The sequence below is a fragment of the Austrofundulus limnaeus genome, unplaced genomic scaffold (genome assembly GCF_001266775.1).
Source record: "Austrofundulus limnaeus strain Quisiro unplaced genomic scaffold, Austrofundulus_limnaeus-1.0 Scaffold114, whole genome shotgun sequence".
Classification (NCBI taxonomy): domain Eukaryota; kingdom Metazoa; phylum Chordata; class Actinopteri; order Cyprinodontiformes; family Rivulidae; genus Austrofundulus; species Austrofundulus limnaeus.
Window position 1 is genome coordinate 238499 of NW_013952516.1, and position 24589 is coordinate 263087.

Below are 24589 nucleotides of genomic sequence, written 5' to 3' on the forward strand. Positions count from 1 at the left end.
GCCTAATTCACACTCTGACACAAGACAAGTGAAAACTAAAATATCATATTTAAAAACTTATAACTTACCTTCAGTGAACAAAGTGAAGCGACTCAGTGGCTGCTGAATGGGACTCCTCCGTCAGTGTTGATCTGCTGATGTTACTGAGGAAGCCTGATTGATGGGAGCTTCAGTTTGTCATGGAAACAGTTAAACATCCCACAACACCCAGCTGGACTGAGGTTTAAAATGTTGGGACAAGTCAAATAAATACAAGTAGTTTTAAATGTCAAACTAACATTTTTCTGACACTTTTTCTTGTCATTATAAATGTTAAAGTTAAATGTTTTGACTGATAATTTACCCAAGAAAACATGTACCGGGGTATTCCAAAAATTATCATTTCACGTTTAGGTTTGTCCATGTCTGCTGGGTAAGTTTTAAAAAGTTTAAGTTCTTCCAAAAGCCTTGAACATTATGTGGTGCCCGAAAAGAAAAGTTCATAAAAACACATTAAATTAAATCAGGCACATATCCAACAATATCCAGCTTTTTTTAAGCTTCTTTTTTCATTGTGTTTTTGTTGTTCTATAAACACAATAGTGTTCATAGTAGTAGTAGTAGTATAATAGTAGTAGAAATTAAGAGGGAAAACACACAATTTATAATAAAAAAGACAATTTTTATTTTAATTTGCAGTTACACCTGAATCTATTAGTGTAGATCTGAGGAGTGAAGGCAGATCCATCACTATTTTTTTCTGTACCAGGTCACTGCTGCCACTTCAACCATCATACTGACAATAAAAGTCATCACTTCCTTGCTGTAAAACTATGGATCACAGTTCACAAACAGGGTTCAGTTTAAATGCAACAAAACAAAAACTTCCATCTTCATTCGTTTTGTTCTGATGAAGAAACTAAAGTAAAACWGAGCAGAACTCGTTCAGGAAGAAAATGCAAGTCGTTTTTAGACAAACCGTCGCTGTGATGTGTGGAGCTGAGGATCAGTTTTTATTTATTTTATTTTATTTTTTACAAAAACTGGTTTTACTCTTCAATTTTAAAGTACAGTAAAGCAAGCAGCTTTGAGTATCAATAAATAAAAGTTTAAATGGGAAACTTCTTTTCATCCTCAAAAGGTGGAACACTTAAATTACCTGTTAGGGAGAGAAAACACTAAATATTGTATACTTCATTTTACTACAGTAAAAGTATTTTTAGGGGGGCACCTTAAAGTTAAAAATTAAAAACAAATTTTTGTTTTTGACATAGGATATAGTTCTGGTTGCATATTTCTTAAAATAATATTTATAAAAAATACTGACAAAAAGTCATATTTACATTTCTATTTCTAGTTGACACTCATTTAAACACATCACCCCTTATTTTTGCTCGAGTGTGATAATGTAAAAATGAGCAGAAAAGCATTAAAGTGTAACTATCTGCATTATTTTTTTAATTGTGAGATTTTAGAGGGATTTAAGGGCCAAACATTGTTAATCAAGTTAATAACTATGTAATGAGGATTTTAACTTTTGGGACAGTCTTTTTCCTGTTTTTGTGTCAAACTAAACAGCTGCACCTAACAGATTTAAGAGTTACGGCTCTAATCAGATAWTTATATCCATTTTATTTGGTTTATTTTAGATAAACAATTTGAAAACAAATTGACATTGTAAGTGATCATACAGTTTGACCAATTTAAATCAAATATGAATTTAAACAGCAAATATAAAATGGGAAATTAAGCATCTTTGTGTGCAAAAAACAAACAGATCATTCATTTCACTCTGAAACCATCTGATAAACTCAGATTAAAGCTCACATTTTCAAACGGAAACTTTTCACTCTGAAAAAAATTATTAAAAAAAAGAATGAACAAAAAACTTTCAAAATGCATTTCAAAGATGTTCTGATCATTTTTGGCCAAATCACAGGCGCTTTATGGTTAACTTTTTTAAGAATCAGCCAAAAATAAAAATTCAATTCCAAGCAAAACCTTTAGTTTCACTCAGTCTTTTCTGTTACAGATAACTTTATCCATAGATTAGTATTCATTTTAATTTTCACTATCAGTGTTTTATCACAAAATATTCACACAAATCAACTAGAAGGTYGACAGTACTTGTTTTACATTCCTAACAATTACAAAAAAATACTAATTTGTTTTTAAAACTCATCACCGTAGACTCGTAGTGCACAGGTCAGGGGACTCGTTCCCTTGTACAGTCAGGTGAAGGCGAAAGACTGAGCTGATCCCAGACCAGCGTTGTTCACAAACAGTGAGGGGAGCTGTGGTGAGGTGGGAGGAGCTGACTGCTCAGTGGGGTGCTACAGGAACCAGCCCTGTCTGCTTCTCTATAAACTTTGACCTCCGCAGAAATCCAGCTCAGACCTCAGTGGGCCGGATCCAGGCTCACATACAGAGGAACTGTTATAGAGTTTCTAATAAGTGATGAAGATTTTAAAGAACCACTACAGAAACCAACATGGTGCTGGCTGCACCGGGAGGTAATAATGAATGTTTCTGAGATGAGACGCAGACCATTTTATTTCTGTGCAGACAATCAGTGATGATGACTGCAGGAAAAGTGCCAATCAAGCATGTTGCTAATAGAAAAGAACAAGGTGCAGTGAATGTTCAGAGTAAAAACTGCTCAGAACACAAGTTAAAGTGGTGTAAACATCCTTTTGTTTAGGTTGCTTGAGTTTCTTCTCCTCTCAGTTAAACTCCTGAAACTAACTCAGGATCATCTGTATGGATTATGAGGCGACTTAGATTCAACACACAAACTGTAAGAAGTCATTTACCATGTGGACTACAGAGAATAATCACATGTCAGCAAACAATTAAGATAAAAGTAATAAAACCCAGATAAAAATCAATTTCTGCCATGTTTCATTAGTTTTGATGAAGCAGCTGCTGCTGTATAATTAGAGATCATCAGCCTGATTAAACATGGTCTCCACTCCACAGTCAATAAAGTGTTGAAAATCAAATAAAAAATTGAAATGCACAGAATTTGTAAAGCAAATATCAATTTGTAGAATATTTTAGATACTCTAAACCAGCTCAGTTTTTGGTCATTTTGATTATTTTTCCAACCACTTAAAATAAATAAAAACAAATAGTAGCAGATTGAAAAGTATTCAGGTTTTGTTTGTTTAAATCAATATTTTCTTTTGCAAAATACATTTTTTCCTAATGATCACCTTTTTATAAAAACTTCTCAGTTGTATGTTTTTACATTTAGCATTAGCATATAATAAAGATGTTGGGCCTACATGTAATAATTTAGTTTAAAAGGGTTTTTTTTAAAGAAAAAAAAATCTGAATTTTAGCCTCTTTCCTTCTTTGGGAAACATTAGAAATAGTCATTTCCATWAAAACAAAATAAGAAGCTAATGAATTTTATACAGTACATAAAACCTGGATTAATCTGAGTTTCACTGAACTGAAACTGAAGCTGTGTGTTTAGCAGCTATGAATAAAATTCCACGTGCGTTCAACACTGTTGTGTTTCCATGTGGCTTTTGGTGGTTTTAGTCTAATCATGGAGCTGTTTTGACAAGAGTTTCAAAATAAAGTTCTGTAATGGAGTAAACTCAGGAAAGTGCATTGTGGGTATCATTTGCAGGAGCACCAGAGCATCAGGACTGTGCAGGCGCCTTTATTTAAGACTGCTCAAGGAACGCCCTGCCTTTTATTTCTCCAAAGTAAAAACAAAAAGATATTTGGAGGTACTGTGTAATCTGAGACTGTGTGAAACACAAACACACACACACTCTCATGCCCTCAGAGGTCCATGTGGTGCTCATAAACCAGCTATGTTCCACAGCCTGCAGACCAGAGACCGAGTGGTTCCCTGTCCGATGAGGTTGGTGTGATCTGAGACGAGCTCCTGGGTTAGTAGATGTCAGGACACATGCTCCAGTCCTGTCTCTCCTTTGTCTCCCAGTAACCTCCCTTGTAGACAAAGTTTGTCTCTCCAGTAACCGAGTTCCTTCTCTGATGGAACCACAGCGGCTGGTAGCCTTCGTATTCTCTACCTGTAGGAAAGGCACAGATTTTTTTTAATTGAATTAGTTTTTCATAGAGAAGTTACACTTGCAGGTGATTCAGGAAAATAATTATCTTAGAAAAGTATAAATGAGAAGCAGTCTGTTTCTGGGTGCTGCATTTGGGAGAAGTCCAAATGCAAACCAAGCTGCAACGAGTTTAAACAGAAAAACAAAAGAGCAAAGAAAAAATAAAAATAAAATAAAAATCAGTTCTCGGGATTCCCTGAACTGAATATTTAGTTTGTTTCTTACAAAACAGTAAACAAGTCAAAACAAAGATGAAACTTGTTTTGATGGTTGAGCTCTGTAATAGTGTGATAATTTACACCCAGTACAGTGGCTCATTGAGTGTTTCCCTTCAAGCAAACATGGGACTTAGATGAACAAACTTTTTATTACTGTTTGGAGAAGGGTTTAACTGCAAAGTGCTTCACTAGATAAACAAATTTACAACCTTGAATGAAGCGCAAAATAACTTGCTGTGGGGAGCATACTTAAATCTATCTGAGGCCTGGTCTGAATGAAATGAAAATGTAAGAAAAAAAAATATTTAAGAATGACATGAAAGAGGCATCATGCACTTTGTATACAGAGGCAGAGCACACAGAGAACACAAAGAGAGGCATGTGTGAGAGTGTGATGCACAACAAACCCTCACTCACCAGAGTCATAATCACACTCTGACCATCAACAGAGGGAGGAGAAGAAAGACAAGTCATGGGTACATTGAATACAAACTGGCCTGCATACAACACAAACACAGGGTGCTACCAGGATGTCAGAATCCAACTCAGGTTTCTGCTTTTAAATCCAGACAGCTCATAAATCAAGCTTTCAGCAGTTAAAGTGACTCGGCTGCAGACTATAGAAAACAACCCTGCTGTGTGTGCATTGAACCTGTTCCTCATTTTCTACCTTCATCCAGGGCGTCCGTGGCTTCTGCTTCCCTCTTCCTTCTCGCCGCTCTCTGTTTCTCTTCCAGCCTCTGTTTCTCTGAGTTGGCTTCGTCCCACCGGCCCTCCTCCATCAGCCTCTGGTCTGGTCGCAGACGGCTGTCCGTCAACGCCACACCGTCTTCCAGCTCATTCAGAGTCAGAGCCAAAGCTGAGAAGTAGTACATGTTCTCTGCATTTTCCCTAAAGAAAAAAGGAAATGACTCAAGTTACACTGTGGTCTCCTAAAATCAATACTATTGATTCATCTCTTACACAACAGCTGGGACTCATATCTGTTTTTAGTTTTATAAGAGATGATATAAGCGTACGGTAAAGGGTATTTCTTCCATAGGAGTTTGGGGGACAAAGTTTGATAGACAGTCTTCTGTTTTCCTTCTGATCCGCTGCCCCCTCGACTGCTCTGAATAATCTTGGCGCTTTCCATTTTGTCATCCCATGTACCAGAGAGGATGTAATGAGCCTGGCCCCCACTGTCTGCCACCACACCCGTCACCTGCAGGGAAATATATGGAATGAAGGTCTAAAACATTGCATCACTGTAGCCTTATCTTCTGTCAAGTACATAAATGCACAGGCAAGAAGAGTAACTTTATTACTAATTTTTAATTAAACATTTAAGCCTAAATTTATGCAACTGTTATCGTTTCACTTTTTATAAACTAAGTCATTCACATTGTGCATTTTCCTACATTTGTTGGTACAGTCCAGCAGGTGGCAGCATCACACAGATTACGCTCATAAAATTACAAAGTGCAGGAAAAAAAAGAGCTTACCTTTCGTGGAACATCTCTGGAGAAATAACTGTACGGTGAGAACTTGAGCTGGCAGGTTTCCTTTGTCTTGTGATTCACAATCTCTATGTCCCCCGACTGCACAAACACAGACAGAGAATAACGAGAAAGAAAAACGAGCCAAGAGAATTACAATTTAATAAAACATTTTACCATKAAGTCAAATCATCAGCTAGAAGATCTGGGAAACGGTCAATTTTTTAGTTTAGGTGTGCAGGATCCTAAAAAACTAATCAGAAACTAGTTTATTAATCATCTTTTGATGCTTTATAAAGTGTCTCTCAATGTTCACCTTTGTGTTTTAAAATAGCTCTAACAAGAAACTGAAGTTTCTGTTGTCCGTATGTGATCCAACAACACATGCATGAAGTTTAAAATAAAGAATTTAAAAGACTTTTGGTGTCACATTTTTGCAACAGCTGTCAGATAATATGTGAAAAAAATGTGAAAACTGAGCGTGGTCACCATGTCAACCATATAAAAATATTTTATGCTGTGCTTGTATCTAATTACAGTATACTCTTACAACAAGAGCTCCTGCATTCAACACAGAGGCTCCTTTTTTAAAGGTGGGTGACCAGGATTTATGTTACGACATCAGCAAGATCACACTTTAAACCATTCTGAAGTCCATATCAAGGCATGTTGGAAGGGACAACTGATAGTGGTAATGTTTTGGTCAGTTTATTACATCTCCTCTGGACATGCTAGATGAGCCTTTTGAGGTTGGAAAATGCCCAAGACTGTATCTTGCAGGGTGTGCTGTGGGGGCTTGTTTCAGTAGTTTGGTTAACCAGCTTAATCAGTTTGTACAAGTTTTCTGGTGTTAAGTATTCATAGCTCAGGATCTCAATGTTTTAGTTTATTTTGAGTGATGTATTTATAAAAGCAAGGAGCTCCAGGTTGTGTTTTGGAAGTTTACATCAGTTTGCACCTTTCAAATCACATCCTTAAATGAGAGGATTGTATGCTCAGTGTTGGAGGAGCTKAAGAATGTTGGAGTGAAGGAGATTTGAGGATCACAAATGATCTGAACCACATTTTTCTTAAACTCACAGGTAAACTGACAGGCAGAATGATGTCATGCAAACAAGCAGAAACAAGAGCCTTTTTGAAAAGTGGAAAATTTGAGAAACACAGTGACGTGTGATCTCTGTCCTGCTCACTCCCTCCCCCTCTCTATCTGGGCCATTGAACAGAAAGGAGGCAGCTGTCATTTTAAATTGTTGCTCAGGATCAAAGCTCTAGACAATCCCCAGAGACTGAGAAGCACCAGAGTCATGAGCTTTTGTCTAAATCCTTTATTTACAGCACTTTACCCTGTTGGTCCGAACCTTTATACTTTTACATCACTTTCAGGAAACATGGAAAGTCGGGGGCAGAAGGTTGGGCGTTATGGATGGATGGTTATCACTGAGACGAGCTCATAAACACACCTGGTCAATCCAGAGTTTGCCCACAATGATGTTGTGCACCGTGGAGGTGACTTTTCTCCACACATAGTGGTTCCCACTGGAGTGGAACTGCAGGTGAATGGCACCTGGGACACAGAAACACATTGCTATCAGAAAACTGTTAGCTGCCATTCCTACGAACAGAAAGGTGACACAGCAAGTACAAGGGATTCAAAATATGTCATCTTACATACCCATGTGTATATAGTTGGAGCCAATTCTATTTACTTAAAACAAATTCTAATCCTGAAAAATTGTTGAAACATCTGCAACGTTTAGTTTTCTGAGTGTATAGTAAAAGCTTCAAAAAGCTAGTTCCACAGCTGATTGTAAAATGTCTTACCCAGAGGCATAATGGAGAGGTATTTGCCACGGAACTTGCTGGCAATGGTGATTTCCTGCCACAAGGTCCAGCCTCTTTGGGAAATCACATGATGTGCAGCTGCAGGGGGGTGATGGCTCACCTGGACAGAATAAAGACAGTATAGAAAATATGTTCAGACATCTTTAGCAAACATCCATGTTTGAAAAAAAAAACAGTTTGAGAGTCAAATATGTGCGAACACTTTGGGGAAACACTGGGGATATGCCAATACCTGCTCACACAGTGAGCGGTAGCCAAATTCCTCCAGGCGATCGAGCTCATAGGTCTCTCCCAGTAGCGGGTTGAAGGGCTTGGCTGTCCGGTGGACCGTGGTGGAGTAGGACGAGACGGAGAAGGCGGCGACAAGGCACATCTGCTCCAGAGAYGATTCGCAGCGCGCCGCCTTGTCTAGCAGCTCGTGATACTCCAGGTCCTCGGAAAGACGCTGCAGCATCGACAGCGGCTCGTTGAAGTTTACCTGAAAGGAAGATCAAGGATTGAAATTCATAAAACGAAATCCGCACAGATTACCTTGTCAGCACACACTGCAAATGGAACATGACTCAGACGTACAGGCATGGGGATTTTAGAGAGCTCTTTGCCGATGCAGTTCTTCATGATGCTCCATAAATTGAGGGAATAATTGGGCTTGTCTGGGATATGAGTCCGCCTTTGTCTGCGAGGTTGCAGCTCCTTTCCTGATACATCGTTACAGCTTGGAGACATCTGGGATTTGGTAAGGCAAAAGAAGTGGGTTGACAAGTTTGAGAAAACACTTTTCAGCTTTATGAATAGCCTTTCAATATATTGCCTGACACAGCAGACAGGACAAACAGAACGAGTGAAACAAAAGAACAGATCTCTGACTTGCAATTAAAGTCAAGTGGAATGATGCAACTGTACAACTCCAGTGGCGTGACAAAGAGGGCAGAAATGAACTGCGTGTCTACAACTCACTGAGAGAAGAGCAAGTGCAAATGTTATATAAGTAAATCAATGAAGTGGGAGCTTTGCAGAGACACAAATGGAACTGAAATTCGCAAGAGTCAGCAGAATTTATAAATGTCAGATGTATTAGTCACACTGGATAGGAAGAGAAACACTTACAGGGTCGTCCTGGTTCCAGTCGCTGGCCTGGCCTCCGCTTGCTCCACTCAAATTGCTCTGAGATCGCCTGAAATTGAATGAAAATTAGTTTTGTTTTTGTCCCCCACAACAAGCACAAAATAAAACTAAAGCCCTTGTCAATTCTGCTTCCATTTAAAAACAACACTTACACTTGCAATATACAAATTACATTATTGGGTATTGCTGCTGAATGCTGTCTAACAGCTGTGTTTCATGTTGATGGCACTGCTGGAGTTGATATATCTGCATAACCACTACTGAAAGGTAAAGTAAATTACACAGACCATCTAGTTACTAAAGAAGTTTTATCAATAAATCTGGTGTTGTATGCACCCATGCCAGTTCTTTAGTTTCTCATGTTTATCCTCCATCATGCACTGTGAYGCTCAGTATGAAAAGTGCTTCATGAATAAAAAGACTGAAATGTAGCTGTCTGTCTGGTGCAGAAGTTAGTGATTTTGATGACTTATTTTTATTTGTATAATGAACATACAAGTAAATCAAAGAACATTCAAATTATGCTGACAAAGAAAAAAATTTTAAGAGTTTTTCTTATACTCCATTTGTCTTGTTTAAAAATAATAAATAAATAAAAAAAGTCATATGAACTGCATGCATGCTGACCTGTGCTGTGTGCTTTCACTGGCAGTCACTGTGATAAATGCAGGGGAATCCTCCATGGCATCAAAGTACTCTGTATCCTCATCTTCATCACTTGCCTCTTCTTTGTTCACCCTTTCTTTGCCTGCAGGTGAAACAGTAAAATCTGTGTATAAAGACATATCTCAGAGGGTAAAAACTATGTATTCCACAGAGTTCAGTGAGAAGAGCACATAATCACATAGCCATGGTAATTAACAGATAAGCTTACAAAACTACCTAACATTCCTGATGGTTAAGTGGTCTGATGCTATTTCCCTGTGTGTGCTTCTCATAATAAAATCTATTTTGTTTAGCCTTCCCATCAAGGTTAAAATATATTTGTACAAATGAGAGAAAAAAATAAATCACTTTTAAGCCTGTGTTAAATTTTTAATATAACAGACATGATAACACCCTCTTACCTGTTGGCTCGCAGTCTTTCTAGAACCATGTTGTTCTACACTGCCGGTGAAAGGTTTGTCTGAAATAAACTAAACTAAACTAAACAAACAAAACCAGAAGTGGTAATAAAACTCTCATGACCACTCGTATCTGTATAGTTTATGTTGCTTATATAAAAAGTCTGAACATTGTCCAAGATTAATTCTCCTCCCGCTCAGATGTCTGCCTGTATCTTATATTTTCTGTCAAAGTGCCAACTTAAATAGATTTTATAAAGGTCTATAGGAGGTATGGATGCATTTGTTTTGTTTTTGAATAAAACTGCTGCTAATCAGAAAATAAGGTCATATTTGTCCTCATTTAATGCAACTTGACTCATGCTGAATCTTTAAGAAGCAGTGATTGAACGCAGCGCTTTCAGAGTTTAAGTGYGACTTTGTTTATCTTAAAGCTTGAGAAAAGTCTCGTCTTAAAATATTGTTTAATTTGTAAAGCATGTGTGTCCAGCTGAACCTCAGCAGCCACAGCCCTCTTTGTGTTTCACCTACATTTTCTGATTGGCCAAAGTCTCACAATACTTAAAAAAAAAAGGCAGAAGTCAATGTAATACGATGACTAAAGTCAAAGTGTTCTTAAAGAAGTATTTTAGTTTCCTATTCTCAGGAGGGCCTACATGAGTAGATCTTTGTTAATATAATAACCACCAAACTGGGCTATAATCCAATCTAAACCATCTGAGGACACTCTATAATAACAAGCCTAAGGCTCCACATGACTTTTAGCCTATAAAACAATGTCCGCTGTGGGACTCACAGGAGTCAGTAACATTCATTCTCACCCTGGTTGATCGTTGGGGCACTGGGAGTGCTGGAAGCGTGCGTGGGTGCTTCCCTCCACGCTCGCTCCAGGCTGTTATGCTGTTTGGCGAGCTGCTCTATGGTCTCCTCTAGGTGGGTACGCTGCTCTCGCTCATACTGCAGCGCCCGCTGCCACCTCCTGCTGTGAGTCTCWGCTAGGTCCAGAAAGTCTCGACACGCCTGAGGAAAAGCACAAGTACATGATCACACAGTCTGTACTGGTTTTTGCTTCTCAGTAATATACAGAAAAAATGATGAAATGAATGTAAGAATTAACTTTCAGTTTAACCTGAAAATGTACAGTTTATCCTGAAAATAAAATGTGCTCAAATTAAAGATTGTGAAGTTCTGAGAAATATGACCTTTTGCAACAATAAGACAGAAACCATAAAAAAGAGAGACAAGTGTGCTAATTATTGTCWTCATGACTCTTAATCAAAACTGGAGCCATCATCAATATGTTAATTATCTGCAAAGCTTTTACTGGGTGTCCCTGCGGTGTCAAATGAACCWCGGAGCAAACACGGATGTCTGATGAGCTGCAGTTAATACCTCTGACTGAACAGCAGACACTGCGCCCCCATGAATAAAAATCAGAGCAGCAGCAATTCCCCCTCTTGACCATACGAGCCATGAGGGGGCATCACTGCCTTTCTGATTTTACTGCTGGACCAAAAAGGTTACTTCAGATCACACATTTATTACATGTCAGCATTTGTTGGCTCTGCATCATGAGCTTTCCTCTTACTAAGCTCAAGGGTCATTGAACTCTAATAACACCTCTTGGCCAACTTCATATTACTAAAAATGTCATGTGACGATCATGAAGCTTCGAGTATGAGATTTTCAGTGGAACTGAAAAAGAATCCAAAACTGCTCTCAAAAGAACACTCATTAAACTTCTTCCCTACCAGACTGTGTCGGCACATGATCGCATTTGGTTTAAGGTCAAMTGAAGGCAATGTGTCCTTGTTCCCAGAACTGGAGGGACTGTTAATTGTTAGGCTCAGCCATTTAATAAGAGTTAGGTCTGAATGCATGAATCTGAAAAGATCAGACTCTCACTTTATTCAGCTCGTCTCTGTGCTCTGGTGAAACAGGCACCCAGGATATGCAAACCCACCCAACAGCAGGTTAGTCCTAAATAGCCCTAATGTCGCAAAAAGTCCATATATTAAATGAAACTATATAGGTGAATGATTTCAACATTAGAATATATTTATCAAATTTGAATTTGAGTTTAATAAATGTRAAATTATTGCACAGTAAAAATCATTACATGATTGTTACCTGCATTTTCTCTGATCATCACAGTGGCACGCTCTCATTCAGCACATGCTGTGAGGACAACACTTTACTGATTACTGTTCACTTAAGTCTGCAGATCAGACACTTGCATATAAAAATGTATTGTGAACACAGAACAAGAGAAAGTACTCAGTTCTTATTAGTTATTCTAGATTATTAAAAGGTTTAGCAGAGAAATTAATATTTTATTGCCAATTACATGTCAAGACATTTCATTTAAAATTTAGGAACAYTTCAGATTTAGAAGTGTATAATGACAGAGCATTAATAGAATGGGAGGCTGCTGAAATATCACATCATCCATCTTACATCCTTGTAGAAAAGAGCCACTGAATATTTTATAATGAAAACTTAACAAGACAGAGAAGATTAAGATAAATTTTATAGCTCTCCAGGCAGAAAAATGACTAGCTCTCCAGGCAGAAAAATGACTAGCTCCTACCTTCTTTAGTCTTGCACCAGCTGTTTAAAATATCCAACAAGATTGCCTGAGCTTGGGTTTAAATTCTACCAACACATGTGACGTTTAACTCCACTTCCTCAGACTAAAAGCATGATATGAAACTCAAACCCCAACTTAAAAAGTCTGACAGTTCTACTTTTTAATGCTGACTCTTTAGTATAAAATCAGACTGCATGTGACCTGGTGTTGGAAAGAAAAACTATTAAAAAAAAAAATCAAAGAATTAACAATGTGAATAAGTATGATTTATGACATGTACATAAGAATAATTAGTGGTAAATTAAATCTCTTCACATAACGAAGTGAACCTGTATTTGAATCAGTTTATTTTTCTGTAGCGTGTCCAGAGATGACTAATTTCAAATCACCCTGTTTAAAAAGTATACTTGAATAATTTTGAAATAAATGAAGTTCAACCATACTACTCTAAAATGGTGGGCAATGAAATTCATTAACCGTATCGTTTATCTCTGGAGTCAAAGGCTCACTTGAAGTTGGGTTAATGGTGAATGAACTAAAGTAAAACCCTCACCAAGCTGTGGTAAAAAAAAAATGCACGCGTTTAATCAGCTCTCCATGCTCAAAATAGCTTTTAAAGATTAAACCATCCAACAGGCTCTTATGTCTAAATAAAATGCATTTGTCTATACTTCTTGTTTATCTAAAGTTACCGAAAAATTAAAATTGCTTTTTCCACATAATGTAAGAAGATTTAGAATCATGTCTCCTACGTTGATAAAACCTAAGAATTGATTTTTGTATTTTATCTTAATGACAGTTTGGTATGAGTATGGTGATTGGGGATGATTATAGAACCCAAAATGAGCAGGAGCCTCTAAGTGGGCCCATTGCCCTCCCCAAAAAGACACTGGTCCTTATACAAAGCATCGCATCCAAAATCCACCACACTAAAGCAGCATAGCATGGGGTGGACTATGGTCCTAGATCCATCTGATAACCTTTGGGAAAGCATCCCAACGACTACCTGCAATTCTACGGCACTGGTGTAGACACATTGCTGCCTTCTTACACTTTTCTTTTACATGTCTTTTCMAGTTAAGCTTCCTGTCTAGACAGACACCCAAAAATTTAACCAACTCTGACAGGGAGAGTTCTACACCCTCCAACTTGGGAGGTGAGTAACCCTTCCTTGACTTCTTACAAGTGAAAAGAACCAATTATGTTTTGTTTGGGTTGACAGAAAGTTCCTACTCGCGGGACCATCTGGATACTATRTTTAGCCCCCTCTTCRTTAAGTTACATACAGTACCCAGGCAGAAGCCTTCTATAAGTATGACCAAGTCATCTGCACACCCTTGTKGATGGAGTCTAGATCTATTCAACTCACTTAGACTGTCGACAACCAGGAGCCAACACAGGGGCGAGATTACTCCTCCCTGTGGACAGCCCCATTTGAGTTATTGAACAGTTCCCCAGAGTTGAAGATGCTTTCCTTGTCCGAAGCATGAAAATGAGCCAATTTGTTGTCATCTCATCCACGCCTTTGCTGGCAAGTGCTCCTTCTATAGCTTCTACAGGTACATTGTCAAATGCCCCCTGTATGTCCAAGAAGCAGCCAGGTGCATATTGTCCATATGCCAGGCTGCGTTCTGTTCTTAAAAACAACATCATGTAAGGCYGTTTCTGTAGTAAGACCTGCCTGATGTGCATGTTGTTTAGAACTTAAATGTGATAGCATTAAAATACCATTCTTTACATGTCGATCTATTAACCTCTCCATTCCCTTCAGCAAGAAAGATATTAAGCTGATGGGTCTGAAAGRTTTTGCTTCTTTMTATGTTRGCTTGCCAGGTTTGGGCAGAAAGACAACATTTGCTGTCCTCCACCCAATTGGTACATAGCCGTTCGCTTRACAAGCAAYATACACTCACCGGCCACTTTATTAGGTACACCACGCTAGTAACGGGTTGGACCCCCTTTTGCCTTCAGAACTGCCTCAATTCTTCATGGCATAGATTCAACAAGGTGCTGGAAGCATTCCTCAGAGATTTTGGTCCATATTGACATGATGGCATCACACAGTTGCCGCAGATTTGTCGGCTGCACATCCATGATGCRAATCTCCCGTTCCACCACATCCCAAAGATGCTCTATTGGATTGAGATCTGGTGACTGTGGAGGCCATTTGAGTACAGTGAACTCATTGTCATGTTCAAGAARCCAGTCTGAGATGATTCCAGCTTTATGACATGGCGCATTATCCTGCTGAAAGTAGCCATCAGATGTTGGGTACATTGTGGTCATAAAGGGATGGACATGGTCAGCAACAATACTCAGGTAGGCTGTGGTGTTGCAACGATGCTCAATTGGTACCAAGGGGCCCAAAGAGTGCCAAGAAAAGATTCCCCACACCATGACACCACCACCACCAGCCTGAACCGTTGATACAAGGCAGGATGGATCCATGCTTTCATGTTGACGCCAAATTCTGACCCTACCATCCGAATGTCGCAGCAGAAATCGAGACTCATCAGACCAGGCAACRTTTTTCCAATCTTCTCTTGTCCAATTTCGATGAGCTTGTGCAAATTGTAGCCTCAGTTTCCTGTTCTTGGCTGAAAGGAGTGGCACCCGGTGTGGTCTTCTGCTGCTGAAGCCCATCTGCCTCAAAGTTCGACGTACTGTGCGTTCAGAGATGCTCTTCTGCCTACCTCGGTTGTAACGGGTGGTTATTTGAGTCACTGTTGCCTTTCTATCAGCTCAAACCAGTCTGCCCATTCTCCTCTGACCTCTGGCATCAACAAGGCATTTCCGCCCACAGGACTGCCGCTCACTGGATGTTTTTTCTTTTTCGGACCATTCTCTGTAAACCCTAGAGATGATTGTGCGTGAAAATCCCAGTAGATCAGCAGTTTCTGAAATACTCAGACCAGCCCTTCTGGCACCAACAACCATGCCACGTTCAAAGGCACTCAAATCACCTTTCTTCCCCATACTGATGCTCGGTTTGAACTGCAGGAGATTGTCTTGACCATGTCTACATGCCTAAATGCACTGAGTTGCCGCCATGTGATTGGCTGATTAGAAATTAAGTGTTAACGAGCAGTTGGACAGGTGTACCTAATAAAGTGGCCGGTGAGTGTATATTCTAGTTATTGTGTCCAGAAGCAATTCTAGTCCTCTTTGGAGAGGAGCTGGAAATATACCATCTGGACCACAAACTTTGAATGAGTCAAACATATTAATTGCCCATTTTACTTTGCCTTAAGTAATACTTGCAGCTTGGCTCCAGTCGTCCTCTGTTGGATTTGAGTTAGTCACTCACTGCGACAGGTTGTGAAGTCTCCTCTGCCCCAGGAAAATATACCTGGAGAAGATGCTGAAGCACACTTGTCTGTGTGACTGATAATCCTTCTGGTGGAACAATGAATGATAGGTGGTTGACTGGATCCTTTCATAAAAGTTTGTGAAGTTAAGGGGCATGACACCACTTAACATCTTCACAAAACTTTGTTCAAGAAAGTCTCTTACACTCCCTTAGCACACCTTTATAGTGATTTCAAGACTGTACATAATATTCTCATCTGGTTTTGTTTGGTTGGAATCTGTATCTTTGCCATTTACGTACATATTACTGCCTTGCAGAGGCCAGACAACTCAGTAGTCCACCAGGCCGGCTGCTTTGACGGCCTCCAGACTTTCTCCGGACAGGCAGACTTACAGGCAGTTTGCCGTACTTGTGACCTCTGTCTCAATATCTTGCACATTGATCCTCCAGCACTTGTGAGGCCCTGACCACTCCCCAATGGGGTGCAGTCAATGGGATACATTCGCACTGGGTACTCCCTGTAGACCCAGCAACAGCAGAGACAGAAACCCTTGCCATCACCAAGCCCCAAGGCACTAAACCCTCTGGCTGCCCACGGCCCAACACATACAGGTTCTGGGGCCAGAGTACAGGTTGTTCCAGTCACTGTATTGCTTACTGTTCCAGCCTGGTTCCCCACCAGTCAGGCCAGAGGCACAGTCATAAGTCCACCTGCAACATCTGCGCCCAATGTGCCGCAGGCTGGGTCCCCAGATATTTTAGAACCCCTTTTGCCGGGTACTGGGGGCCGGCCCCTTGTCCGCTCAGTACTTGTCAACTTGCCATACACTGCTTTTGGTTCGCAGCACCCTATTCGCCTTTCAGGTTATTCAGGCACACCCCTATACATCAGGAACAGGGATCCTCGATCCACTACCTGGGGGATGCGCTTCTACGTAGTGCAGACTCAGCACGACATTTGGGTAAAAAAAAAACAAAAAAAAAACATACATTTGATCTGAATTTACCCCCACCCATACACAAAACACTTTGAATGTATATCAACAGTAAAATACTTTCAGCAGAATCACTTATGTTATCCTGAATCTACTGTGATTTATAAGATTTGATTTTTTTCAAAGTTAATGTTCACAACCCAGGACTAAATTCTATGAAAACTTGAAATTTAAAAAAACTTTATCCCAAAAATTWAAATTAAACTCAAGATGAATATTATTTAGGAAATAATTTGACAACCTAAGAAATTAAGCCTGGAATTCAATATCGCCAGTAAAATTACTGAATCTAAATTCAAAACCGTAACTCCTCCGTAAAAACTTACTGGCAACCAGTGGTGCAGAGGATAAGTCTGTCCTGTATTATGTTCACTCAGCAAGTCATTTTCTGCTTCACTAATCTTTGGGAGTGAAGTAACCAAACCATGTAAASTTATCAGTGTTAAATGGGGATCGATTTGTCTACCGTATTTGAACCTCTGCAAATAGGTGTGGGTAAGGAAATCTTTTTCAGAAAAAAATAATTAAAAATCAAAAGTTTAAACAAATTTTTAATGCATTAATTAAATAAAATCCCAGTAGTCTATGGCAATTTAATAGCTACCTACTCAGTCTTTATTTTCATGCAAGGAATTACATTTGTGCAAATCATGTCAACTTACAGCAAAACTCAGTTTATAAACGGTATTTAAAAACATCAATTAGACGTGCATAATAGCCAAAATAAGAATTACTGACCCCAGATCACAACAGCTGACAGAAGCAGGAATAACAACAATCATTATAAGATTGTCTGACTTCAGTCAGAGCAGGTCTGGTAGGCTAACTGTGGTACAGAAAGTTATGGCATTTCTTTACAACCCTCTACACCCCCACCCCAGTAGAGGGCTGGGGGAGAGTGGGGAGCAGGGGCTATTCCTGTCACCCCACCCAATATCATATCTAGTATTTCTCCTTCAGGGCCTCAACCCTTCCTGAACTCAAATCCACCACTAACACAGGCCCTTAAAAATGTTTACCAGTAATGAAAAAGGGAGAGGACTGTTACACGGAGTGAACAGGCAGCAAATGCAAAGTTTAATCAGACATCAGACATCTGTGTAAATAAGAGTGGCAACATAAGGGTTCATGTTTTAGTAGGTAAACACAATCTGGTTGTGTTAATGTGCCTTGTAAGCATGCAGTTTTAAGACCGGTGGCTCTCTGAGGCAGTCTCATCACTTACTAACCAGGACATTACACATAACTGGAGCTCTGGTCACAGTGATCATTGCCAAAGCACACAGGACACAGATATTGGACTTTCTCCCTGCTGCAGCAGCTTATAGCTCGTTACGCCCCAACTACTTACATTGATCATAGCATTGGAAGTGATGCGGAAAAGTGTGGCTCGCTCGTTGACTGCCTTGATCTTCTCCCCTCCCTCCAGAGGGACTTTCAGGCCTTCGAGTTCGCTGAGGGAACGCTGCAGGGCGGCTCCATGCTTGGCGATCAGGTCATTACATGTGCTGAGGTCATCAAGCTTGCTGACAAGTATCTTCAGGGTGCCCTGGATCTCGCTGCGATCCGACTGGGATGTGGGCTCCTCATCCCCCGAGTCATCTGAAAAAATATTTTAATGATAAGTTATGTATTTAATAACCCCACAAGTGTTTTACTTTGGGAATTTAATACGAAACTGTTTATTCTGCATACAGCTTCTTTTAAGAGTTGATTGTTCTCATTAGAGATGCATAAACTTGCTTTGCACACAAATATGCAGTTAAAAACTATTTTTTTTATGTTGGAAGCCATAACGCTATTTTGTGTTTTAATAAGTTAATTTAGTGTCAAACTGATCACTAAACATTATCATACACACMGAGTCTGGCTAAGGCTGAAAAATACCAGACAACAGTTTTATGGTTCATTTATAATGAACAAATAATCTTTAAAAGTAAAGTCAGTGTCTACCAAATCTTTACAGAAGAACAAATTGTGTTATGAAGGCTTTCTTATGTAATTTTATTTATTTATTTTTAACAACAGAGGGGGCAGACATGTTTTAAAGGAGGTATTTGGCCTATAAAAAAAAAAAGGTACCAGATAAACAAATTCTGGTCACTGTGGTTGTGCAGCATAAACAATCTCAGTCAAATCTTAAAAAAGGTGCGACAAAAGGTGTAAGAAGGACAAAACCATGAAGAAAAGGAATAAAAAGGAAAAAGGGTACATCAAATATTTTATTCTTGTGGTATCTAAATTATAGAGTTTAAGAGCAGAAAGGAAATTGTTCCAACTTGTAATCAAACCTGCTGAACCTTTAATGTCTACAAAGTGCTGCCTCATACACGCCGGCACGCACATTATGCTGTGTCACATTGAAAAGGGTTGTTATGTAGCTGATAGAGATGTTACAGCCATAGTGAGAGGCAGCAAACACTTTATATCGTAGAACACAGCAGCTGGTTGCTGTGACCTTGCAGAGGAACAGAGTACCACTCCTGTCGAAGCCACTGAACAATGTAAGCACAACATGGATCTCTGCCTGGCAGGCTGGTAGGAGCAGGACTGCATAATTTCCCAATTTGAATGGCTTTTATCCAGAGGGGTGACCGCTACATTAAAAAAAACAACCTGAATAATTAGGTAAACATGTTGCAACAACCTTTTTTTTAAATATGTGAATTATCTTCAACTTAAACAAAAACCTACATTTTTTATTTGAAATAATTCATATTCACATTTTACATAAAGGCCCTGTCACACTATGAAGTTTTAGACAACTTATGCCAACTTACAAAATGTTTTTTCCACTAAAATACTAATAAAAGTTAGATATTTGATCAATTTGTTAGCATTACAGAATGTACATGCCTAAAAGAAGCTTCAAGTTGATTTTTTAAATTCCACTCATCTAAAACATCATAGTTTGACAGGGCCTTGAGGACAGCATTGGTTCAAAAGATCAGCAGAAATAAACAAGGAACACAGTGTTGAAATTTATCATCCCATATAATGATGTTAAAGATCGCCTGGCTCTTAATTTTAACCAAGCATGAGGTTCACATTAATATTAAATATTTGATTATATCGGATTATAAAAAAACTTCCAACTATTTATCTATCAGAACGAAACAGTTAAAAATCAAACAAAAAAATCTAAGGGTTAAACCGTATACCTTATTAATTTAGCTCTAAAATAAAGTTATTGTAAATAGCAGGTAATGGATAAAAGAACACTTCTTTGTCAATGAGAAAACAGAAGGAAACATAAGCTCTTACTATGGACATCTGTTTTCAACCAAACTTTACGAAGTAACCAACAGCACAAACTCACGAGCTTTAACCCCAGAAAGAGCTGTGAATTGTTGAATAGACTTCAAATTAAAAGTACATAAATAAATAAATAAATAAAATAAATTAATTAATTTAAAGTTTGATCCTGCATGAAGAATGAAACTCCAATAAAAACAGACCAGACAAAAAAGCAGAATAAAAAAGAATTTTAAAATGGTCACTGCAGGAAAATGTTAAAGATGACAAAAACAAAAGCTGAAAATCAAGTTGTTTGTGAGGAGTGTTGAAAAACTGGAGTTGAACATCAGCAGAGAGCATAAACAGTTTGAGCCAGTTCTGAGGAAGATAATAAAATCAGTTTGTAATTGATAAAACCTGACTGCGGTAGCTCAGATTCTAAATAGATATATTAGTTGAGAATTTAAGAACATTCTTTCACCAAGAAACAAATAATTTGACCCTAAAAGAAGTACTTGAATGAAAGCAAATAAATGTAAAAAACCAAAATAAAAATAATTTTTTAATTTGACTTGTTTAATGAACTCGAGCTTAAGCAAGAAACTGACATCCAACTAGAGTACGTGCAGGAGAAAGTCTCTACTCTGACTTACAGTAAACTCACTTCTTCATGCATTGCATTACTTCCACATGTAGGGGTGTGAAATTACATAGGGTCTGGATTAGGATTCTTCTGGAGGTGCTGTGAGGGAGGAAAAAAGTGCCAGAGAGTCCATAAAAAGACAGGACATTTAAAGAGGGGTAGCTAAAAAAGGAAGAAAACACTATCAAGATCTGATATTTCCACAACTTTGTGCCTAATGAATTATTTTTATCATCTTATAGTTGCAGTTTTCTGTTTAACAGGGATGTGAGTCAAAGTGGAGCTTCATTCTGCATGACTGTGTTAAGACAAATTGATGTAAAGCTAACAAAGTCGACTACTGATGAGGGTTAAAGCCACAGTAAACTTTATTTTTTCTTCAGAATTCTGAGAAAAAAAACAAGTCAGAACTCAAGAAAAATGTACACTGCTCAAAAAAAATAAAGGGAACACAAACAACGCACGTTAACTCCCCATCTTAATCAATGAAATATTCGCATTGAGTACTTTGTTCTGTACAGAGTTGAATGTGCTTCACAAAAGTTTGATTTACTTGGACTTAGCGTGCGTTGTTTAAGTGTTCCCTTTATTTTTTTGAGCAGTGTATATATTTTTGTACGTGGCCCTAATCCTTTCCCTAGTCTGCACATATTGGATGCAACAATATTTGCTCAAAGAGTCACAACACTTTTAGGTTAAGAGTCATTTCAGATGGCAAAATTTACCTTGTCGTTTGCCTGTGCAGAGATAATGCAGCTCCCAAGTGAAAACATTAGTTTAAAATTTACAAACTAGAGTTGTACTGAGCCAGCTGCATTAAAGATTAATATAAGCATTACACAAAAAACTGGAGTGTCAGATACACTATATCAGGTTTTCACAGTAGATCCTGCAACTCACCTCCAAGTCCACTTCACTTCCCAAGGAAATAAACAAACCCCGCTCAATAAACTGAAAGGAATTATATCTGAAATATCCACTCTGTAATGTGCTCGCAGTTTCCCCGAGTCAGATCTATAGAACATTGACAAAACGTCAAGCACCACCAGACAAGTCTAAATACTTGAGAACATGGTTGCTCATATCTGGAACACAAAAAACAATTTTACTCTAAACCCGTGTAAATAAAAAGGCCCGTCTGTGCAAAGTCATCTCATTTACAGCCCTTTCCTTTTCCTCACTAAAGCGAACACAGATGGATGGGTTCTCGTAGCAAAAATCGACATCGAGAGGCAAGGACAAAAGCCCATTACCACGCCAGTCATGTCTCAAGGGCACACGTCCTCCCCCTGCCCCTACAGCTTAACACCTCAAAGAACACCTGAATCAACGCAAATGCAAGTCAGTTTCTCATTTATTAACTGCTGCACCTCATCTTCTGACTGGCAGTTATGTTATTAATGCAGTGCATTTTAATACACAAAGACAAAACATAAAAAAATGTTAAAAATACAAACACACCAGTCAGATAACACATGACTCATGGTCATAACACACATATACAAACACAAATACACATAAAGCTAATTATAGTAACAAAAAGGAGATCTGATTTTTATTGATTAGTAGAAAGGGTTTAATACTGGGGTATTAAAGAAACTGTTAGCTTGTTTATCAAACTATTTTTCCACTCAGATCAGAATAAAGGGGATGTCAAACTCATTTCAGAGAAAAACTGAGCTTTAAAACATAAACCACTCCTCTTTTGCATCAGAAGATGATTCAAGTTTATTAAGATAATTTCCTTCCAGACCTTCATTATTGACCTGTGTGACCAGCACAACATTTCTGAGCATGTGGGGAAAGAAATGAGAGAAATCATGAGAACAGGCAGTGGAAGGCAGGTTGTAATTGGGCGAGCAGCCGTCTGCTTTCTCCCCGTCAGGACTCGTCTCTCTGCAGGTCCCAGAGGACAGGCTGTCAGATCAGTGGAGCCAGGCCTCCGGCTGACAGCACGTCACCCTGTGGCAGAAAGACGAGCACAAAGACAGGACAGGCACAGGGGGAGAGATGTACTGCTCCTCTGGTTTAAAAATGGTATTTAAACTTATTGCAGGTCCTATAATGAGAGGATAGACAAATGTCCTCTASTTCTTTTCAGAATGTTTTCTTAAAGAGTTTGTTAGGTTATGTCAAATATGGAGCAGGAGTAAACACCTAAAGTGCAATTAAAAATTTGTTTTTAAAGCCAAATTTCATCAAATACTAGGCAAGTACAAGTTTAATGCATTCTTTCTGATCAGTGCTAAAAACAAAAAAAAATATTTTTTCTAGGTTAGATTACAGGACTCTCACCTCATACAAGTATGATACCCCCCTCCAAAAAAATACAAATAAAAACTGTCAGTCAAATGTTGTACCTGAGGATTTATTGTGCAAACTAATAGATTATGTCATCAAGACTCATCTGTTTTACATGTCATTAGAAACTGACTGTGCATTTGCATAATGAACAAGCATGTGACCAGCAGAGGGACAGTACTGTCTCCAGTACAGTCACAAACACTTCATCTGCCACAATCTCAACATAAAGCAAGTAAAATTAAAGATCTCTGTGATCCAGTGAACATAAACATTGGTGGATCTCAGTTTGGCATAATCAGCAACAAATAGTCAAACAGAAGCACGGTTCAGAATTTTGAATTACCCAAACACCTAAGCCTGTTTTTGAATTACAAGATCTAAACGTTTGCACAAAAACACCATTGCACCCAGTAAAAACACAACCACAACACAGACTGATTACAGTATTTCTTTCAGCCCACACAGCAAAGAGTGAAGGAATGACAGACTGTGCGTATGATGGACTGCAAAAAGAGCAATGAGGAAAATCAGAAGTATGTCAGAAACCGTAGAGGACATGCCAGATGAAGCATAAGGATGGATCCCAGGGGAAGAGACTGTAATCCTGGTCCTGTAATAGCTAAATGGCTCATACCTCTCCTGAAATACATCTCAAGGAGACAAACTGAGGAGACACCAGGTTTAAACGCAGTAACATGGAGTTTGGTGCTTCACAAGCAAATGAGAAACTGTGCAGCACAACTCATCACTGTCCCCGAAGCTCTGCAGAGCAGCTCTGGCAGTCTAATCGAATGCTCCCAGAAAGCAGCAAACAAAAAAGATTAAAACCCAAACAGCAGCAACTATACAATGTGCTTTAATTATTTCTATAGTGTGTTAGGATTGACAAAAAATAATTAAAATAAAACATTTAAAAATGTGGAATATTAAACTGGTTTATTCTCCAACTCTTACTGTATTTCTCATTAAAAGTTGAGGTTGTTTGTTATTCTAACATCTCAGAATACCAACTGATCACAACATAATCCCCAACTGCTCCCCTGGTGCTGCCTGCTGCTCCATCTGAGTGTATCTCATGTGTGATGCAGAGCACAAACTGTCATTGCATGGGAACATGCATGGATGACAATAGAGCACATCTACATTTAAACTCCAGAAAATGACAAATCGGTCACAATCTAGTCTGTGATTCTCATCCAACTCCAAAATACATAACTTACAACCCTTGCATATAGTAGTGATGAAACTATCATCTGCTCACACAGGCAGTGTCACAGGTATTTAAACAGTTGATAATTAAAATCAAACATTTGTAAGATTTGTAGAAAACGTTTGCATTATTTTAAACACTTTTCCACAAAGTTTATTTTTACTTTAGTATGAATGAAATATAAAAACACTCATGTGACAATAAATTATTAATGCCAAGTTGACTAAAGAATCAAATGTTTTCATTGAAATCTTGATTTAGTTGGTTCCACCTTAAACTACAGAGCTTCAAATCTTAGAGCATAATCGAAATTATTTCTACTAAACCATGTTCATTTCAGCTCTATTATGTTTGTGTAATTTGACATTTCTCATTTTACCTCCATCTTTCCTCAGTGTAACAGTTGTATGGAGGTAAATTTGTGTTTTTATTATTCAAACAAAAAGCATCTTCAATCAAAAATAATAATTTCAATCAAAAATATTTTTTCAACCAAACAAAAA

The 24589-nt window shown here is 38.5% G+C and overlaps 2 protein-coding genes across 2 annotated transcripts in view; both read right to left on the reverse strand.

Moving 5' to 3' along the window:
* The window catches only part of si:ch211-102c2.8 (trichohyalin), a gene marked incomplete in the record, with an annotated part of 8144 nt that extends 8025 nt beyond the window's left edge, over positions 1 to 119 (reverse strand). The window contains 1 exon segment of the mRNA XM_014014310.1: positions 69 to 119.
* Positions 120 to 640: 521 nt separating this feature from the next.
* osbp2b (oxysterol binding protein 2b) overlaps positions 641 to 24589 on the reverse strand; it is a gene marked incomplete at its 5' end in the record, with an annotated part of 42974 nt that continues 19025 nt past the window's right edge. Inside the window, 12 exon segments of the mRNA XM_014014317.1 lie at positions 641 to 4031; positions 4959 to 5179; positions 5308 to 5492; positions 5773 to 5868; positions 7227 to 7330; positions 7588 to 7708; positions 7841 to 8086; positions 8182 to 8334; positions 8716 to 8782; positions 9361 to 9481; positions 10619 to 10817; positions 18044 to 18294. Of these exon segments, the coding sequence (XP_013869771.1) occupies positions 3889 to 4031; positions 4959 to 5179; positions 5308 to 5492; positions 5773 to 5868; positions 7227 to 7330; positions 7588 to 7708; positions 7841 to 8086; positions 8182 to 8334; positions 8716 to 8782; positions 9361 to 9481; positions 10619 to 10817; positions 18044 to 18294 (1907 nt within the window). The 3' untranslated portion in view covers positions 641 to 3888.